The following is a 22,123-nucleotide window of genomic DNA, read 5'->3' on the forward strand; positions in this document are numbered from 1 at the left end:
CGGCCATTAACGCTACGTGGCTTCCGCCCAATCGGAGAGCAGCGGGATAATTAGAGGACCAATCAGAGCAGAGTCTTATTGGGAGGGCGGGGCTGGTTGTGCTGGAATGCTGCCTCTCTGGGAATGTTTTCCACTTTCAATCACTTTTTTTTCTCCCTGTCCCTCTCACAAGGCGCTCTTTAAGCTCCGGTGTTGCCACACAGAGCAGCCATTCATCGGCTCTACAGTCAGCCACACACACTTCCATGCTGAACCACTGGACATCTAAATTGGTAAGTTATGTAATTTAAAAAATGAGAGTTTATACATAAAAGTGAATGTTTGATATTAATATTTTTGCCAAACGCGTAATTATTATGTTTTATTAAACGTTGTATGGACTAAGTTGGATTAATAATAATTATGATAATAATAATAATAATGATAATAACAATATGTGTATATTTTACCGGCGGAATTTTATTTTCCGGAATGTGACATTATCGAAAAGAAATTCAGTTTCAATCGCTTTCTTATCACATTTAGTCCCGTTAAGTAACTTAACGTGTTTATCTTTAAATAAATCACGGTTCTTTTGTTTCGGACCAAAATTAAAATGATAATTGTAACAAATTTGTGTCTGTGTGGTTTTTAGATTTAGCCACTGTTGCTGTAAAGGATTTCCAGCTGAAGGTGGAAAGCATTTGGAGACTTTTACGCAGCAGTATGTCTTTGCCTTAGAAGAGTCAACAATAACTGGGATCCTTGACACCACGGACATTTACTTGAACCCATTTAATTACTCCGAGAAGTTAGTTCTGTGGCAAAGTTTTCATTTGAGGATTGTCCTATAATTTAACGAAATTGAAAAGGAAAAATGTCCGGCGAGGAGCACAGCCTGTCCGAGGCGGAGCTGAGTCCCGCAGGGTCAGACGATGGTCACTCACTGTCACCGACTCAACCTGGAGCCACGCCCGGCCAGGACTCACCTCTGACGGGGCAGCAGCAGCTGACCGCGCTCTGTGTGGACGGCAGCAGTGATGATGGAGGCAGACCCAGAGCCAAGGAAGAGGAAGAGGACGATCGTTTCCCGATCGGCATAAGGGAGGCGGTCAGTCAGGTGCTGGACGGGTATGACTGGACACTTGTGCCAATGCCGGTGCGCGTAAACAACGGAAACAAAGCTAAACCCCACGTCAAAAGGCCAATGAACGCCTTCATGGTGTGGGCGCAAGCGGCGAGGAGGAAACTTGCGGACCAGTACCCCCACCTGCACAACGCAGAGCTCAGCAAGACACTGGGCAAACTGTGGAGGTTTGTATTTAAAAAAAAAAAAAAAAAAAAAAAAAAAAAAAAAAAGGAACAGTGTGGCCATACAAGCGGCACATTTCTTGTGCGTAAAGGATGTACCGGTGCTGAATTTAAGCGTAAAATGTTTGCGCTTCAGTTTGTGGTTGTTTGGTATTAAATCGGATAGAAATAAAAACTTGGTGTTTTTCTGTTGTTCTCCTTTACAGAGAGAATTTTAAAAGTAAACAAACAGATTTTAACCCAAAGAAGTAAAGAAAAAAAGATATTTATGCATTACGCATGATTCGGAAAGCAGGAGATATTTATGATCTTCAGACATATTTTAATAAAAATATTTTCAAAATGAACTTGGAAGCAATATAAGACTAGTCCTTGTTTTTCTGCCCCCTAGGCTACTGAATGAGTCCGACAAGAGGCCATTCATCGAGGAGGCAGAGAGGCTGAGAAAACAGCACAAGAAGGACTACCCGGAGTACAAGTACCAGCCCCGGAGACGCAAAAATGGCAAACTGATGCCTTCTAATGAGTCAGATAGCCAGGGGGAAGGGGAGGCCAGCCACTCCCAGTCACACTACAAGACTGTGCATCTTGAGCACAATGGCGGGGCTGGGTCTCCACTGGGTGACCTGCACCACCACCACCATCATCACCACCATCCTGCTGGTAGGTGTCTTCCCGTTTCTATGGATGTCTTAATGATATTATTATTTTCACGTTGCGAGAGACCTGATCCAAAATTTCAAAACTTAAATCAAAAATCTCGAAACTTATTAATTTATGCTGTAATTTCAAAATATAACTTAAGTTAGGTAAAACAAACAAAACAAACAAAACAAACAAAAGCCTTTTTGTATCTGATGTCAAAGTTCACCTTATCATGTTGCTCCTTCTTTCTCTTTTAGGTCAGGGTCACAGCCCGCCAACTCCACCTACCACCCCAAAGACAGAGCTCCAGTCTGGGAAACTGTCAGATGCCAAGAGGGAGGGGGGAGCAGGAGCGCCTGGAGGATCAGGGGGGCCCAGGGGAGCCCTTGGGGTTGGAGCTGAAGGGTCTTCCGGTGGTCCCTCATCTTCAAGTGCTAAACCCCACATCGATTTTGGCACCATGGACATCGGCGAGATCAGCCATGAGGTGATGTCCAACATCGAGCCATTTGACGTGAACGAGTTTGACCAGTACCTCCCTCCAAATGGTCACCCTCAGAGCGCGACTGGGGCTCCTGCAGCTGGATCCTCGGCCTCATCTTACGCCTACGCCCTGGCTGCTGCAAGCGGGCACTCCGCCTGGCTGTCCAAACAGCAACAACAGCCTCAGGCCTCCCCGTCTTCCTCCGACCCATCCAAGGCTCAGATCAAAAGTGAATCTGTCTCTGGTACACACTACGCCGAAGCCTCATCCTCTCCCTCCTCAGGCACCCATGTCACCTACACCCCACTCAGCCTGCCTCACTATGGCTCTGCATTTCCATCGTTGGCCTCCAGAGCTCAGTTTGAGTACGGAGACCACCAGGCCCCCGGGGCATACTATGCCCACTCCAGCCAAGCCCCTGGGCTGTACTCAGCCTTCTCCTACATGGGCCCTACACAGAGGCCTCTGTACACTACCATAGGAGACCCCTCCAGCGTGGCACCCTCTCACAGCCCCACTCACTGGGAGCAGCCTGTTTACACCACACTCACAAGACCTTGAGGGAGACCAGCTGAGCAGAAGGAAATATGGGAAGTGTGTGAGTGGATCTGTGTGTGTGCAAATAATGTGAGTGTGAGCGCGCGTGTGTGTGTGTATGCCCGTGCCATATCGATGTTATATTAGAAGTTTTTACTTTTTTAGTCAGTTTAATGCAATGTGCATCCATGGGGCCTTAAACAGTTAAAAAAAAAATACCCACACAGTATAGAGTGTGATTCCTGGGTCACCCGCCAATCAAAAGCAGAAGAAAACTTAACAAACATGTGCCATCAAAAATTTCGTATGTTGGGACATACAGGAAAGGGTGTAAAGATAGACAAGTGAACGAGACGTTGAAAGTGGACAAATGGATTGATGAGTGACTCCGATTTGACCCAGAAGTGCTGGGTTTAGACTGACATAATCAGAATTTATTAACCAAACTAAAGGTTGTTTGTGATGTCTTTGTGTTATTTTATATGAGTAGTAAGTTTATTGTCATTGTGGATATCCTAGGGTGTAACTTTATTGTGTTTGATTTGATATTACACATCAACATCTGCACCACTGCTTTTGGGGGGTAAAAAAAAAGACATCTTTCAATGATCCCTGGGGTTGTTTTTTCATGGCCGGAAAAGGATAGCTGCAACTTTTCTTTCTCTGTAGATAGCGCAGTCTCACTGTATCACTGTCCTGCCTTCATATTAACTTTGCTGAAGTGATCAATGAAGCATTTAAGGGGAAAAATAGGAAAAAGAGAGGGAAAGAGAGCTCTAAAAGATGCATTTCGACTTGTTGCTCAGTCTCGGACACTTACCTCAGCTCTGTTTGTTTTGTGCCAACAGCAAAGGAGAAATATGACTGGATACATGGGTGACTAAAGCAAATTTCCACTTTTCTTTTTGATTGCTAAGTGCCTAAAAGATTCCTGATCCACCTTTAACAGAGTTCAAATCTATAAGTGCAAAGTCTCAACCAAATCTCTCAAGATAATTGGCCAGCTTGGGTCCTGCTTAAGGATTAGAATCACATGTACGGCCGTTCTGCTCCACATGTGGGCCAAAGCCACGCTTTTGTTTTTACACTTTCTTCCTATGTTGCGCCCTCTCCCCCCTTTTACCAATGTGAATAATGGTCATTACCACAGCTTCATCTTTATTACGTGACACATACTTTATCATTTTATACTGACCCTTTTCTCACATAGTTGATATTTTTATGTAAGTAATAATGCATCGTGTCACACCTTTGTTTCTTCCATTTTGTATAATTCTGGATAGTTTTGTAAAGTGTTTGCTATACATTCACTTGAGTATTTTGCTTCCTTACCAGAAAAGCAATGTTGAAATATTATTGTTGTCATCTATTAAATCAATTTATTTATAAAAAAGAAAGTCCTGTGTGAGAGTGATTTAATGCAGTGGTAGGTGTTCAGGAATAACATATGAAGCAGTTAGCAAGTGAAGGGTGAAAAAAACTAGAAATTAATTAAAAACACGCAGCTGACGTGTGAACTGTAATAACAACACAACCAGAGCCCCACCACCATAAGCTGTTTAGTGTGTTTGTGTGTGTGGTAGGCTAAAATTGACTACTAATTCCCCCACATTTAATCGGCTGGGGACTGCGTGTTACTGAGAAAGACAAAGAGAGCCATTCAACGAAAGCAAGGGACAGAAAGAGAGAAGGGGTGGGTGTAAAGAGTCAGAGGCAAGGCCAATTTCAGCTCAGTAACCAGCGTACACTCGGACTTTTGTACATGGCCTTCCTTTCACTCTACCCTCTCCTCTCCACCTGAGGCTCCCTCCCTGCCTCCACACTCAGCTGCAGTTTAAACTCATTCAGATGGCACGCAAAATTCAAAGGTCAAGTTCATTGCTCTCTCCGCATTGGGGGCGATGCAGACATGCGCCAAAATAAGGAAGTGGGAGTTTTAAATGAAAAGAGCAGCCCAAGCCCAAGGGAAGTTGTTACATTACACAAAGGCATCTTAGATTAATCTTAAATTGTGGCATCTTAAATTAATCCTACCAGTCGGAGAATAAACACTCTTAAAATCATGTTGTGGGCAAGATGAGAAAAAAACAGATAAGCAGCCATGGCTCCAGCTTTTTGCCTACCTCCAGGCCATGACAAAACTGAAAAACAAACCTTGAATGGCTTTTAAAAGGGGGCATGTGAAGGAGTGCGCTAAAAAAAACCCAAACCTTTTTTAAGAATGTAAAAAGATTCTGAGCAAGTTTCATGAGTAGATATAGATATTCACATGAAAACATTGCATTTTTGCTTTTCTGCACCTTTACATCATTTTATTCAATAAAGCATTTCATACTTTGTTAAATATTGGTGAGTTTATTGTGTTATGCTACATAAACTCATATAGAGTCCAAATAAACTCACATAAGACCATACTTAGAAATACTTTCATTTCAAAGATTTAGTTTTTTATACTTCATCAGTACAAATAATCCCAAATAGTATTATAATGTAATACTATTATATTACTTATCTGCTTTCATCCATTTTCAAGGCTAAATTAGAAATCAGCCAAACCAAGCTCAAGTAATTCATATTATGTTATTTGGGTGATCGTAACGTTGCTACAGCAACTCACAGCACAGACACTGGTGTTAGACAGGAGCACACATGATTATCTAAATGCACATGCTACAAATTCCTCAAAGAGTCATAAGTGGGAATTCATTGCTTACATTTGCACAATTGTGTCTGAAAAAAACCACAAGACTTCTGGAAAAATGTCCTTTGGATAGTTGAGACCAAAATGGGGGTGTTTGACTTTAATGCACGACACGGGTCCTTGGCACCTTGCAGTCACTGAGTGAAAGTATTCTAGAATTAAATTTGGCACAATCTGCCCAAGAGATAAAGCTAAAGAAAAGACTCAAAGTGTTGCAGGGTCCTAGTCAAAACCTGATTGAATGCTGCGGCATGCATGCAAACCTCAAAGAAAAGTAGGCAGAGATTCCTTCACAAATGTGAGCGACTGACACAAAAAACAGATACTTACTGCAGAAAAAAAACAGATAGTTACTGCTGATAAAGGTTGTTATACAAAAACTATGGAGTGTACATAGTTTTTCACAAGACTCCAGCTTGTCAGTTATAACATTTTTGGGTCAGACAGCAGCCCAAATGCTGATTAAAGAGAAGAAGCTGGTGCAGTATCACTCCTCAACAAACAGTGGCGGTTACAGTTTCGATACAGTTTGCTGATGCCATAAAAAGAGGGGAGGAAGAAGAAGAAGACCTCAGTGCAGAAACAGGCAACAGAAGCAGCAGTTAGTGTTTCCAGCTGTCAGACGGGATTCAGAAGAACATTGGGAAGAGAAAATAATAGAAAGGAATATTCTCATATGTAACAGGGTGAACAAATCACAGCTATATTTGTAATGCTGAGAGGCAGAGCTGCTGTATACATCCACACAAACAATTCAGCTAAATTTATTCACTTAAATAAGCTTTTAAATTTTAAGCTCTTTTAAACATGTGAAATATGATTTCAGCTGCTGTTTTGTCTCATAATCATGTTTGAGTTACAGTATCGGTCCAGGCACAGACCAAAACATTTATTTTTTAACCACATTTGTGAGATTCGTGTATGCTGACATTTGCAAATCAAAATGTGAGGTAGTTTGTCACCTTGAATAATGACTGAGTGTCAGAATACTTAACAACTAAAACAGCAAAAAGAAATCATCATGGTCCCATTATGAATTGCTCATTAGCTGATGCCAACTTTTCAGTCAAATCAAAGAGGAATATCATAGTTTGGTCAATACTTTTAAAAATGGCTAAAGAGCTGGGAAAGCTCAATAAGAGACATTTGCATGAGACAGAAAATAAAGTAGAGGAGGCAAGAAGCAAGACACAAGACTGAAAATAATATAAAGAGCAGATAAGAACTGGTCACAGCAGCTTAAACGGATCATATTTCATGGCTATTACAGAAACAGAAGAGTACATCCTCATCCCCTGCAGAAAAAAGTTATGTATGTGCAAGGATTGGCTAGGGTTAAAATTAAAGCTGTGCAGATTTAGTAGAGGAAATAAACTCAATTAGTGGGTTGTTGAAAGCAACTATATTAATGGGCCTGTATAGTAAATGAAATGATCTGTTTTGCAAGTGTCTTTAGGACTCTGCATCATTGTACTTGTTGTAATCAGTCAAGTCCTTTTTAGCCTCTTAACATGTTTAGCTGCAATTTCTGATGTCCTCTAGGCCAGATCTCTCTTTAAAAAGGCATCTCTAAAGTCAATGAGACCTTAGTATCTGGATAAATAAAGGATACGTACAATTCAGTTTTCCAAAACCTGATTGGCGCTTCTACTTTGTGACAGGAATGTTCATTCTGACTCAAAGAATAGTACACTAGTTTATACAAATTTTCATTATAGGGAATATTATAGGGTTACTGGCTCAGAAAGAGAAACAGCATGTTTCGACTTTGTGCTGGAATGATGCAAGAATAAAGATTATTAGAGTTTTCCTGACGGTGACAGAGAGTTAAAAAACTTCAGTGTAGGGACTTATGGGGGACTACAAGTCCCAAAACAAAGGAAATAAATACATAATTAAACAATTTATTATTTTTTTATTGATTAATTAATTAAGGGAATAATTAATGAATTAATGAATATATAATTATTGTATTAAATAGCTGTCCAATTCATTTAAAACATTTGATACATTACTTATTTATAATTTAATATTATTTAATTAATTAATTAAACTTTTATTTGATTATTTAATAATGTATTTATTTAACTAATTTTGGAACTTGCGGCCCTCTAAAGGGAATCGGTACGGGGGAAGAAAAGACTGAAATCATTGACTAAAAAACTGGGGGTGGCAGTAATACAACTCTAGAGAATTAGAACTGCCATCAAACACAAGAGAAGAAGAACCGATGATGACGTCAATCCAGGGGCGCCAAATCTGCTGCACGGTGCACACAGAAGTACTCGTCAGGTGAAGTTTGGGGTGTTTTCATCATCTGAGCAGGTCAGCATAAACTTTGCTTGCGTTTATGACGATGTGTGCTACTTTGGCATTTTCTCCCAGCAGCCTAAACTAATGACTTAAGCACAAATCTCCAGGGCGAGCTGGTTAAAACTGTCCGTTTGAGTGGCGCGTAGCATTTAGCTAACGTTTAAGCTCACAGCAGCCACACGGATAATAACAGAGCATTTCATATTTCTTCTGAAATGCACCTTTTCCGTTGATAAAATCCTCGTATAAAATATCCGTTCTCTAAAGTTGTAAGGATCCGAAATGTGGCGATTTTCTCTGTGTATGCAATAAATGTAGGAGCAATTTCTTTAAGTTAATTGTCATACAATCATGTAATCCAACAACGGAATAACTGTGTGTGGTTATTCCATGTCCGATTGTAGGTCTGTGTGTGTTTCATTGTGTCTGAATGTGTATAACTTAATGAGTCAGAGCTGGATCTCACATTGCTGTCATTTGACTTTTAGAGTACCATCGCACAGTGGGATCTTACATCTCCCTTCATAAAGTCCCTTTAAGCTCCCGACACACACCCACAGATTCACACATCATCATTTGCTCTCCTGTCAGGAGCTCAGTCTGGGTAGAGCTTTTTTTCTCCTCCTGTAAGGTAGGTAAGAAAAACAATGTTGTGTATTTCATTGTTTTTCTTACCCACCTTACATATCAGTTTCTTTGTTTTTTCCTGATTTGTTGCTAAATATTGATATTAAAATATTCATAAATATAGTGTGTGGAAATCTTTTTCTCTTTATTTTTTATTTTTTTTAAACAGTAGTAGAAACCTGCCAGCCAGCTGCAGCCCTTGTGGGTTACAGTCTAAATTTAATGTTTTTGGTTTCTCTTGGCTGACTAAAACTTGTTTGTCCTTCAACAGCCACCATAGTTAGGATATCGACTTGAAAAGGGAGGAGTAAGAAAACAAAATTCAGTTTACTGCAGTCTTTCTAGCAGTGATATTTTACACACTGCAACTTTTAACCTGATCCTAAAGCGTGTTTTTTTTGTTTTTGTTTTTTTGCACACTTTATTTAAGTTTGCACAAATGTATGGTCAGTCAATGCTGTCGAAACATTAACACCCCACTGTGTGCCCTGACACACCTGATTTAGATGCTAAACAGGGCATTAAATGATGCCGCTTCTTCAGCAAAATGTATTAAGTGTGTTGTTGCAGTTTTTCTGAGTTCAAAAAAATTAATTTAAAAAAGTTTTACATTTTCTGATTAATTTTTTTCCTTTAGTTTTCAGTATTTGTTTTCTCTTCAGTTAGGCTTCAGTTATTTTTGTAGTGGGTTTGATCCTTATATTTATTTAATTATTTGGTTTTAGTCTTTTTAATTAAAGTTTGGAGGGTATTTATCAGGGGCATCTCTTACAGAAGTTTAAAGTAAGTAAAATAATAAATACACGCCTTACTTTGTGGCTCACTGAGACAAAAGTCAACTTTAAATGTAATTTAATGTTGCATGTTCTTTCAGCCATCAGTCATGGACCTCAGCCCCTTTGAAGATGACAACTCCGTCAGCTGCCGGCTGGTTTCTGAGATCCCTGAAGTCTGCAAAACGGAGGATTGCTGTCTTGGCATTGATGAGGCTGGCAGGGGGCCTGTGCTGGGTACGTGACTTTTACTTACTCTAAGCTAACCACTCGAGGTTCTTCTATATTTGAAACACAGAGTGCAAGGTATGTAAAGTTATGTTGAAACATAGTGTTAAAATTGCACTTAACTAAATTAAATGTTTGCCAAATTTGGCAAATTTTTGCCTTTAATTGAACATTAATTAAAAACCTTCATAAAATGTTTAGAAATTTTATCCTACAACTTATTTTAAAATTTAATAATTTTGTTTACTGGTCTGGATACACAGAATGTGAAATTCTGGTCTAATACCAGTGTTAAAGAACAGTTTGTCCAATGCTTTTGTTTCTAATATCCCTTCTTTGCTAGAAAAACGAGAACATTTTAATGGTTAAAAACCAACAGATTTTCTGATCATCTCACTGTCCTTAAACATTAAGGCAGTGGAAATATTTGACACAAGATAGTTACTTAATCTTTGGTAAATGCCATGTTATTTGTTGATAGGAGCCAACCATGTAGCTATGAGCTGATATTGATGTTTGTTGTCTTCCTGTTATTTGCCATTTGAGTTTTGGGTGAATTAGTATGTACATTTAGTAGAGAAATCTAACAGTTTTGATGTTACTTGTGATGCAGGGCCGATGGTGTATGGGATATGTTTCTGTCCACTTTCCAGAAAGGAGGAGCTGAAGGACTTGAAAGTAGCAGGTAAACCAGTTTGCTTGTATTGCTGTATTTAAACGGAGAAAAATGCAGCAGTCTTTCTGAATATAATGCTTTAAACTCATTGTCACTGCTGTCCTCCTGTACAATTAAACAAAAAAAGAAAGAAAAGTAGTAGGGGTGGGCGATATAAACGATATATGATAGAAACGATATAAATTTGGCCAACGATAGAGATTTTGACTATACTGCTCTACCGCGATAGCGCATGTTGATGATGTCATCAAGCTGCCCCTGTTTTGGTCGAAAGCATCGCAGCGGCTAAAACCATTATCATCTGCAAATTATGGCGGGCGACAGTCATAGCAAAGAGATGAAGCACTTTTGAAATATGGGGAAAGCCAAAAACTGCGCTTCCTCCATTTCCGTAACATTGATTCATTAATGTTGAATTCTCTCGCAGCTGCTCTATTCCCATATTGTTGCAGTATATTAATAACTAACCTCGTATTGTGGATTAATAATCTCAGTTGTTCTCCTGACTGAAGTTTGCTCCGTGTATAGCATCCTGCTATGCGATTGCATTTGTCCCTGACCACCAGAATCCCTCACGTTAACTTTTATTGAGTGGAAAAAGTTGGTGTTCATCCTCCAGCTTCACTGTGCTAATGTTAGGGCTGCTCGATTATGGCAAAAATGATAATCACGATTATTTTCACTGAAATTGAAATCTCGATTATTTGACGATATTTATTTAACCCTTTAAGACCTACCATAGAACCAAGTCGGCCAGAGCTTATATTATTATTTTTTTACATGCTGCAGTGCCATTTTTGGGAGCATTTCAAGTTGCTATACATCAATACAACTGTTATAGCCCATATTTTAATAATATGTATGCATTAAGTCCATATTAACTACTTTAATTACAAAAAAGTGCAATAAACTACAAAAAAATTGAAAATCGTTTTTGTTTTTTTTACATATATTTCTACTTGGGGAAATTTAAGAGGCTTATCCCTCAAAACTTTAAATACAAAAAAGTTGCAAAAGATAGTTTCCCACCACAGGAAATTTATTTTGAGTGTCTTCATAGTTTTATTTTGGAGATACAGCAATTTTTATATACTGCAGGAAAAACAAAAAACAATCCTATGATGCAAATTTGCAAAGAAAACAGCAGTTGCATCAAAATAAACTATTTCCAGCAGTGCAATTTGAGTTCTAAGCATCCCAGCAACTATTCAGAAAAGTCAAACATGACTTATAAAAACACCAGTATAGGCTTTTAAGGCCTACAAGTAAAAAACTAAATTTTCCGTAAAAATGACGTCACTTCCGGTTTCGGACAGGAAATGGCGGACATGCGATAGTTCGCGTTGACGTCTTTTTCATTGTGGGAAGTGTTACGAACAGCTGATCGGATCGGCAAAGCGTGTTTCTGGAATATTATGTTTTTATTCCTGCAAGGCTTTTTATGCAATTTTTGCAAAGCTGTATGTGGAAAGAAACCGTGACCGAGGACAAGCTGATGGCATAAGATGTAAGTACAACTCCTCCGGTTTCATATACAAAACAAACTATTGCGCTAGCTTACGCGGTTCTGGTTCTACAGGGATTTAAAGGGTTAACAATAACAATGTGTTGAATAATGACTTTAAAAAATAATATAAAATAGTGTGCAAATACTGATAACAGTGCAAATGTTTGCAATATAAAAAATAAATGAAAAATGTAAACATCTATGTTTAGTGAACTTTGCAGTGTTGCTCTGTGGTGCAGCTATGACACCATAGCAAAGTTTACACACTATGTCTACTTGATCCACGTCTGACTCCGCAAACCCATAATGTTTCCACACCACTGAAGGTTTTTTTTACCTCTCTTTTCAACCAACGGCAGTCACTCTCCTCTCCAAATAACTTCTGCTTAGCTTTCCGAGCTTCCCTTGGGTCCTCTTAATTGTTGTGATGCATGTTCGAAATGCAGAGAGGTGCGCTCGATTTGCCACACGGAGCAGCGCGAGAGTAAAGCACGAGGGAGGGGCTAATAATTGGCTCAGTCATTTTTAATGATCGTTGAAAGCCCAGATTGTAATCGTGATTAAAATTCGATTAATTGAGCAGCCCTAGCTAATGTTATGCTAACATAGCTGTGTCGCTAGCAGTCACATAGCACAACATTATATACCAGGTAGTCCAACTTCAGTAACCCTGCAAACGCCACTGCTGTTTAGTTTCCTGTCTTCATTTATGTTGGAAGTGGTAGCAGAGCTGTATGTTTTAATTAGTTTCAAAAATCTCTCAGTAAGAACATGGTATGTCATGTTTAGGTGGAAACTAGCGAGTTAACTTCCTGTTAACTTCTAACTCCGTTAAATTTAATAAATTCTGTTTTCATGGATGTAAAACTTAATTGTTACACCCGATAAAGCAGCAACACTGATGATTTAATTAAAGATGAAAGAATTTAGACCGTTTTTAACTCCTAGTGTTCGTTTGACTTTGGGACCTGAAGTGGACGGAGTTTTGGACCCAAATTACTCCGCAAAGCTCCTCACTACGGCAGCCGTAATGCTCTGACAATCCATCAAGCTGTGCGGCTTACCAAAGTTGTACTAAAACATTTTTAACAGATTTCTGCACGCCAAAGTCGGTTCGAGGTCAGTAAGCACAACCAGAATTTATACATAAGGCACACTCTTGATTTTTGAGAAAATTAAAGGATTTTAAGTGTGCCTTATAATGTGGAAAATACGTTATACAGAAGAAAAGAATATATCGTGATATATATCGTTACCGCACGTGCTTCAAATTATACCGCAATATGGATTTTAGGCCATATCGCCCAGCCCTAAAAAGTATGAAGCTTGCTAATCATTATTTACTTTGTTTCAGTAACTAAAAATGTCACCAGAAAATAAATGAGCATGAAAAGCCCCCCAGTGTTTTCCTTTCCACATTTGAAGATACAATTTGTCATTGTGTCTTCAGTGATTATTTGCTTTTCTTTTAGATTCAAAAACCCTGACAGAGGCAGAAAGAGAGAATCTTTTTGAAAAACTGGATGAAGCTAAGAGTTATGTTGGGTGGGCTCTGCAGATTCTGTCGCCAAACACCATCTCTACCTGCATGTTACGGAGGTAATTTGCGCATACAGCGCCATGCACTTGGAGGTTTGTTACCATCATTCATGCAGACTAACATAATGTGTATTTTTCCTTCAAGGACAAAATACAACCTCAACGCCCTTTCACACGATACAGCAATAGACCTTGTACAGTATGCTTTGGACAGTGGAGTACAGCTTAAAGAGGTAGGTAAACAGTTTACATGAAATGTTTAAATATGTGCACATTATTCTTTTAATAGGGTCCGCAATGTCCTGTATAGGTCATATTTCCTCTATGTTCCTAAAAGCTAAATCTGCTTTGCCCATGAATGAGCCACATGCAGCTGTGTGGTAGCCTCTGTCACCATTCAGACACTTTATCTTGCATCTGCTTCAAAAGTCAGACTTTTTGTTTTGTTATAATACCTGCCATTACACCTGCAATTTATTCCATTACAGCCTATCCAAGCTTGCAGTTTCCTAACTTTCACTGACCTCAAACCTTTTTGTTTTCCAACGTCGAAAAATGTGTTGCAGACTTTATAGCTATTATGGAGCCAAGGAGACAAAGTTCAATCAGAAAACAGAGTTGTCTGCTTTGTTTTTCAATGGAAACTCCATACTTCCTGCAAATTCTATCTGTCTTGTTACTGTTTGACTTGAGATAGACACATTCCTCAATGCTTCTTTTTTCCCCCTCATGTTAGTGGGCATATTAGTGCAGAACAGTCCACCAATGACCTCCGCTACAGGTGGTCTAGAACCGTACATCCCAGGTCTGATCTACTGTATCGTCAAATAAAAACCAAAATATAATAAATCGCTGTCTTATCGCAGCTTTATTATATTTGAAGTAGTAATTATCCTTTTTGTTTAACTGTTTTAAGTTGTAGCTCCGAGTGATCCAACCTGACTTTTTCATTGTGTATTATTTGCCTCTGTCTTAACTTTTACTATCTCTGTGTTGTGCAGATTTATGTGGACACAGTTGGCCCAGCGGACAAGTATGAGCATAAACTCTCTCAGCGGTTTCCGGGTATTCAAGTGACTGTGAGGCCAAAAGCTGACTCCCTGTTTCCAGTTGTGAGTGCAGCCAGTATCTGTGCAAAGGTTAGTGATCAGTCCTCAGCTGGATTTAAGTCTTTTCTGTTTTTAAATTCCTTGGCTATTAGAGTTGGTTGGTACTTTATTATCTCTAGGGTGTAAAGCTACCTTCAGAGATTTCATTGAAGTATTGAAACAAGTAGTTTTTACAAGCTGTAGTAAATGCAAAACAGTTGTGCATTGGATTTTGCACAACTTTACTATCAGGCTAAAGAGAAGCATTTGAACAATAATACAAAATTATGTCCTTATTCGTGTAAGGATTACACACTTTTTATGGTATTTTTTTAGTGATATATCTTATGCGATTATTTAGTGTAGAAAACAGAGTTTTGGTTCTTCAAATATTCAGCATTTTACATTGAGATGTTTTTTTTCTCCACTTAATGGTTTCTGGTTTACTGCAGTAGACAGCAGACCAAAAGGAGCAATTTCCCTTTTGCGATTATTGACCTACCGTTGCTGTTACTAAAGAATATTCATATTTTATATTTCATATTTTCAGCTCTTAAAGAGTTTTCTGGTGCTATTTTTTGGTTTGCAGGTTGCTAGGGATCGTGTCGTGAAAGGCTGGAACTTTACAGAGGACTTGGGAGAGGTGGATACAGACTATGGCTCAGGGTACCCTAATGGTAGGAAACCATGCACATATGTTATTATCCATCCGCAATAACATGTTTTATTTTAAACTAAAAGTTTGTTTTGCTTAAGTAAAAGTATGTAAAGTTAGTGCTGTGGAACAATAAAGTAGAGCAAACTTCTGAAATGTTGCTGTGAGTGTGGGTACAAACATTTTACACTGACCATAAATGATAAGTCATATTAACCTAGTTAACTTTAAATTAAATGCACTTAATATACCTTAGTGTAGCTGTTAAAGCTGGGGTGGGCCACACAGTGAAAATTTGAACTTAAACATGGCACATAAACAGTGTAGAATTACTTTAACCTCAATGGAAAAAATATGACTTATTACATTATTACATATCACTGCCTTTGTGCCATTTAAAAAAAAATAAAAAAAAACCCAAACATTTCTTTGGAAAATGTTTTTTTTGTTTTTTGTTTTTTTTTTGTTTGTTTTTTACAATTAATTTCTGCATCAGCTTTATATATTATACAATATATTTAATGCTGACACTTTTTATGAAAAGATACATGGTTGTATTCACTGTTTCACTATGGGATGCGTCTCCCCCAGAAGCTCATTCATCAGAAGTTTTTATCTCATTCCACAAATCCTGATTGGCTGGTGATTGCCACTACCACTTTGGACAGAACCACCCACCCTTAAATAAGATAAGATAACCTTTATTAGTCCCACGCGTGGGAAATTTGTTAAAGAGCTTACAGTATTATGTAACTTGTATTTAAACACCTCTTCTCGCTTTGGAGCATATCTCAACCTGCTTAGGCTAGCTGTGGCGACAAAATCTAGAGTAAAAGTGCACACCAAGTCTGCGGAGTATGTTGCTTGTTGCTACTTCTAAGTCCCACAGGCACACTCAACATGTCCCCCCGCCGTGTCCAGACTCACTGCCGAGGGCACAGTCTAGAGCAGTGGTCCCCAACCTTTTTTGCGCCACGGACTGGTCTAATGTCAGACAATATTTTCACGGACCGTATCGCGGATAAATACAGCAAAATAAAATGATACAACTAAGGCAAAAACGGTGGTATTTTGTAAATATAATAATTAACGCAAATTCACTGTGTAATTGTGTAACTTTATTAGCAGCGTCCTCCTTAAATGCGTCATCAACATTAAGAATAAAATCCTCCTCTCTGCCCCTTAATGTTCTCTGGTCGCTGTGGTGATGCGTAAATATTTCTTTCAAAATAACAAAATAAGACACTCGACTACAACACGGGAAAAAACCCAGGGAAAACGAGTTAACGGTTTTAAAAATCCTGTAAACCATAAATTCTACACCCGAGCCTCAACTCTCGCAGCCCGGTACCAAACGACTCACGGACTGGTACCAATCCGTGGCACTGGGGTTTGTCTAGAGCGCTCAAAAAGTCAATAAACAACACTATGGCACTGCTGCCTCAAGAGGGCACTGCTGCCCACCTCAGTAACCATGCTATAACCCAGGATTTCCCAACCTTTTGGAGCCACAGTACATATTTCATATTATAAAAATCACACGGCACACCACCAAACAAAAATGTCACATAAGACATATTGATCATTTTTCCCCGTGCATCAGGTATAGCGGAATGGGCTCGTTTGTCCCCAGTTTACCTTTTTTGCATGTTAGGGCCTTCATCTGGCTCTGAACAGGACCCAGGTTAAATTGACTACTTTTTCTTTTCAAATGTTTATCGATTGCTGTTACACACTGCATTGTCTCAAAGCATGACTACCGGTATTATGTAATTTTTTCGTTGTCTTCTGTTTCCCTGGCAGTTAGCAACTCATTTAATCAAAGCATGTAGTTGTACTGCCCTCTAGTGGAAGACAATGTGATTGTTCTGCCCGTTACTCATGCCGGTTGCTTAGAGTACTAATCAGGTCGAACCAGATATTCTTCCACGGCACACCTATGTGCTGCAGCACAGTGGTTGGGAAACACTGCTATAGCCGATGCTGTAAGAAGCTTGACACCCTACGCGTGCTAGTGTTATCTAGGTGTTACAACCATATTCTGCAACTAGATGTCCCCATAACACAAGTGTTTAGGACACGCAGGGTGGGCGAGACACCGCTCCTTCTCTCTCTCTGAGAGAGAGAGAGAGAGGCAGCACTCTCAACTTCATCCTGGGAGCTGAAGTTAAGTAGTAAGTAAAATGTATTTATATAGCACTTTTTTAAGACAAGAAGCTATTGCAAAGTGCTTCACATGGGAATATAAAAGCATACTGAACAAAACAATATAACAATATTAAGGAAGTATAAAAGCATATCACATAGTTAGTGCTAGAGCAGGGCGATATGGCCAAAAATATTTATCACGATATATATTTGAAAATTTGCGATAACGATATAACTGACGATATAGTTGATGCGAGACAAAATACAACTCCACAACATTACTAGCGCAAAAAGACAACCTTCCATTTATTTTCACTTAAACAAGAAGCTGGTTTTTATGTACATTAAAGCTTTATAAAAATGTAACAGTGCAAATGCAAATTCCTTGCTGAAAGTTTAACCAAAAGGCATTTCCAGTAGAAATGGGCTGACATATCCTGAGCATAACCATGTATAATATCCACTGAAGTTAAAAAGAGGTGCTTTGTAACATTAAACGTATTAAACGTATTAAACGTATTATTAAACGTAAGTACGTATTTTTCGGACCATAAGGTGCACGGGATTATAAGGCACATTAAGCGAAACAAAGCAGTCAGATAAATCAAACTTTATTAAACTCATTCTTCTTGCTTCCTCCACTTCTGTACCATTGGTTCATTAATGTTGAATTCTCTGGCAGCTGCTCTATTCCCATGTTGTTGCAGTATATTAATGACTAACCTCGTATTGTGGATGGATTATCTCAGTTGTTCTCCTGACTGAAGTTTGGTCCGTTTACAGCATCCTGCCATGCGCTTGCATTTGTCTCTAACTATGAGGAACCTTCACGTTAACTTTTATAAGTGGAAAAGTGTTAGCGTTCGTCCTCCAGCTTCACTGTTTATATTATGCTAACATAGCTGTGTCGCTAGCGATCACGTAGCACATCATTATATACCAGCTAGCCCAACTACAGTAACCCTACAAACGTCACTGCTGTTTAGTTTCCTGTCTTCATTTATGTTGGAAGTGATAGCAGAGCTGTACGTTTGAATTTTTTCAGAAATCTCTCAGTCAGAACGTGCTATATCATGCTTAGGTAACTAGCGAAACTAGCGAGCTAACTTCCGCTAGCTTCCTGCTAACTTCTAACTCCGTTAAATGTAATAACTTTTGTTTTCATGGATGCCTGGAAGTTAAACTTTATAGTTACACCTGGTAAAGCCGCAATGCTGATCGTTTTATTAAAGATGAAAGAATTTAGACAGTTTTTAACTCTCAGTGATGCTGCGGTGTTCGTTTGACCTGAAGCGTACGGAGTTTAGGACCCAGATTACTCCCAGATTTAAGAGCATCTTAGTCCGACAAATACGACAATAACGACGGCCGACAAACACCAAACCAGTTCCACATCACTGAAGTTGCACCATTTTTACAAACCAGTTCTGGTTCATCTGTTTCACTCAACAATCGGCCATGTGCGTATGAAAACAAAGGCACTGCGCATGCGCGTTTTACTCATATTCTATCGCGATATTTCATTTTCCTATCGTTGCCTAACATTATACCGGTATTACCGTGAACGGTATAATATGGCCCAGCCCTAGTTAGTGCTAGTGCAAGGATTTTAACATGGGAGTGATATAGGAGAATTTATTACTGTGCTGCAGCATTTTTGAAAGTGATTTAAGGAGGCCTTAGACAGACAGGAAAAGAGTGGGTTACAATAGTCTAACCGGGAGGAGATGAAGGCATGGACAAGCATCTCCATTTCACCTTTGGAGACAATAGTCCTAAGTTTAGCAATATTTCTTAACCCTTTACAGCCGATCGGAGCGGGCACGCTCTGTTTTGCGTAACTATTTTTAAATCCCGGTAGCACTGCAACCACGTAAGCTAGCGCAAAAATTTTTTTGCATATGAAACCGGAGGAGTTGTACTTACATCTTATGCCATCAGTTTGTCCTAGGTCACGGTTTCCTTCCACATAAAGCTTTGCAAAAACTGCATAAAAAGCGCTTGCAGGAACAAAAACATAATATTCCAGAAACACGCTTTACCGATCCAATCAGCTGGTCATAACACTTCCTACGTTGGAATAGACGTCAGCGCGAACTTTTGCATTTCCGCCATTACCTGCCCAAAACCGGAAGTGACGTCATTTTCGCGGAAATGTAGTCTTTTTTTACTATCAGGGCCTCAGGGCCTATACTCGTCTTTTTAAAAGTTATCTTTGACTTTATGACTTTCTGTGTCGTTTCTGGGATGCTTAGGACTCATATTGCACTGCTGGAAATAGTTTATTTTGATGCATATGCTGCTTTTTTGCAAATTTGCAGTATAATATTTATTTTCGTTTTTCCTGCAGTGTATAAAAATTGGTGTATTTCAAAAATAAAACTATGAAGACACTCAAAATAAATTTCCTGTGGTGGGAAACTATTTTGTGCAACTTTTTTGTATTTACAGTTTTGAGGGATAAGCCTCTTAAATTTCTCTAACTACAAATATATGTTAAAAAAGCAAAAACGATTTTCAATTTTTTTGTAGTTTATTGCACTTTTTTGCAATTTATGTAATTACTATGCACTTAATGAATACATATTATTAAAATCTGGGCTATAATGGTTGTATTGATGTATAGCAACTTGAAGTGCTCCCAAAAATGGCTCCACAGCATGTAAAAATATGATATAAGCTCTGGCGGACTTGGTTCTATGGTAGGTCTTAAATGGTTAAATGAAAAAAGCAGGAGCAGGTCATAGACTTGATCTGATCTCTGTCAAAAGACAGAGAGTGATCAAAAATTATCCCAAGATTCGGAGCAGTAGCTTTAATCAAGGATTAGAAAGAACCCAGACTTTGACTAATTTGGGGCTTGATACTCTCTGGGGCAAGAATTAAATGCTCAGTCTTGTCTGCGTTCAACTGCAAAAAATTGTTTGTCATCCAACCATTAATTTCCTTAGACAGCCCATTAGAGGGATAATTTGTCTAATTCCCAAGGTTTAAAGGAGATGTATCATTGGATATCGTCTGCATACAGATGGTAGGAAAAAAATTTGAAACCGCTGATTATATGGCCTAAAGGAAGAATATATAATGAAAATAACAAGGGGCTTAAAACCGATCCTTGAGGGACTCCACGTGAAAATTTAGCTATATCTGACCAGAAGTTTCCCACTGAAACTAAAAGTGCTCTATCCACAAGAAATAAGGTGAACCACTTTAGGACAGATCCAGATATCCCGACCATATGATTTAAGCGGTGGATTAAGATCTGATGATGAAGTCAGGCCCATCCCATAGTGAGACATCTCACTCATGCTATTCTGAGAACCGGGGTTACACAAGTAACCGGAAGTATATCACATTACAATTTACATCAAAGGGACACTGTTTTCATTAGCGACGGACATTGTTGGGATTAACAGTTTGAAATAACATTTCACTTGTTGAATTTAATGCTGCCTACTTAAGACTGTTATGCTAAAATAATTTTATTTGCATGTAAAAGTTTTGTAGAAAAACTAGCACTGAGTCCCACTCTTTTCTTTGTTTCCAGATCCCAAGACGAAAGCGTGGCTGCTGAAGTACCTCGACCCAGTATTTGGCTACCCTCAGTTTGTTCGATTTAGCTGGAGCACTGCCCAAACCCTAATGGACAGCAAAGCGGTTAATGTGCATTGGTAAAGAGCCTTCAAACTCTATTCTGATCAAAGTCCTACTTTGGTTATGAAATCCTCAATTAAAGGAGCATCTGTCCTTCTGTGATTCTGCTCTTATACTGTTTCTGCTATTTGTGAGCACAGATCTGGCTGATACCAATTTCTCATAGTGTATTTGCAAAATACTTTGTTTTTCAGTGTGTCTGTTAGATAAGAATACTTGCAAGATCACAGGTTACACTTAATCTCTGTGCTAATCGCTTGACCTTAGGAGACCAGTAGTTGGCACTGAGTTTAAAAAACAATCTTTGTCCTCGTAAATCTTTTCTCAGGGACGATGATGAAGAGGATGGCGAGAAGGCAGCGCAGAGGCAGAGCAACAAGTCAATGTTGTCCTACTTCAGTGTATCAGCTGGAGGTAACGACCAAAATGCAACCCACCAGGCACACCGCTTCTTCACTGAGCGGAGGCTGAAGAGCCTCAACACACTCTAAAGACACGTTAGAGGGCCTTCACATACATCCTGGAAGTCATAAATGCATTGTGGGACTTTTTTTGTAACACAGATGCAAACTTCAGTCATCTGTCTGTATTTGTCTTGTTTGTAACTGTTTTTATATATAAAGATGTTGTTTAAATATGTTTTAAAGTGTGTTCTGCATTCTGTACCATACATCAAGAACGAAGGTGGGTTCATTGCTGGATTGCGTTGCAGTCTGTAATGCCAATACTGCCCTCCATTGGTAAAATGAATGAAAAGCATCAACAGAATGCAGCAACTACTATTCGAGTTGGTAACACAAGAAGAACAAATTATTCATCGAAGTCTGACATCAGTGAAATCTTCAGCTTCATCGCAAATCTAAACAACTTATTAATTCTGTATACTTTCAGTAAAAACCGATGGAAGTGGTCCATTGCAGATTTGGAACACACTTCATACTCTGCACAGTTTTCTTCAGATTGTAGCTTTTAGTTGAGAATAAAACACAGCGCTACTTAAAACAAGCGTCTTTAATTTTAACAAAAAAGCAACATAAATATTGTCACAATAAAACAGCCTTTAATTCTGTAAATTAGTAATTTCAAAGAAAAATGTACAGTTCTAAGTATCTTAATACAATCTTTAAATACTTCACAGCAGTTGGTAGTTGTTGTCGTTGCATTTCACGTGATAATACACTGAGTGATTCTGTATCCAGCTCTTGTAGGGAGACGGTATCTTTTGATATATTATGACTAAATAAAAATGACAGTCCAG

At 38.8% G+C, this 22,123-nt stretch overlaps 2 protein-coding genes across 2 annotated transcripts; both read left to right on the forward strand.

Annotated features, from left to right (window-relative positions):
- Positions 1-214: 214 nt before the first annotated feature.
- Positions 215-4,153, forward strand: LOC146630696 (transcription factor SOX-10-like). The gene is made up of 4 exons (XM_085354919.1): positions 215-272; positions 635-1,293; positions 1,682-1,953; positions 2,193-4,153. Exons 2-4 carry the CDS (start codon positions 857-859, stop codon positions 2,978-2,980), a joined length of 1,497 nt encoding a protein of 498 aa, XP_085211045.1. The 5' UTR covers positions 215-272; positions 635-856; the 3' UTR covers positions 2,981-4,153.
- Positions 4,154-7,916: 3,763 nt separating this feature from the next.
- rnaseh2a (ribonuclease H2, subunit A) lies at positions 7,917-21,441 on the forward strand. Its single transcript, XM_085356036.1, has 9 exons — positions 7,917-7,982; positions 9,472-9,607; positions 10,212-10,283; positions 13,254-13,380; positions 13,466-13,553; positions 14,322-14,459; positions 14,998-15,085; positions 20,759-20,882; positions 21,194-21,441. The coding sequence occupies exons 2-9, from the start codon at positions 9,481-9,483 to the stop codon at positions 21,354-21,356; spliced, it is 927 nt and encodes a 308-aa protein (XP_085212162.1). The 5' UTR covers positions 7,917-7,982; positions 9,472-9,480; the 3' UTR covers positions 21,357-21,441.
- Positions 21,442-22,123: the final 682 nt, after the last annotated feature.

This window comes from Diplotaxodon limnothrissa, linkage group LG6 (genome assembly GCF_057381915.1).
Source record: "Diplotaxodon limnothrissa isolate DT_005_m linkage group LG6, D_limnothrissa_male_GT1.1, whole genome shotgun sequence".
In the NCBI taxonomy this organism is placed as follows: domain Eukaryota; kingdom Metazoa; phylum Chordata; class Actinopteri; order Cichliformes; family Cichlidae; genus Diplotaxodon; species Diplotaxodon limnothrissa.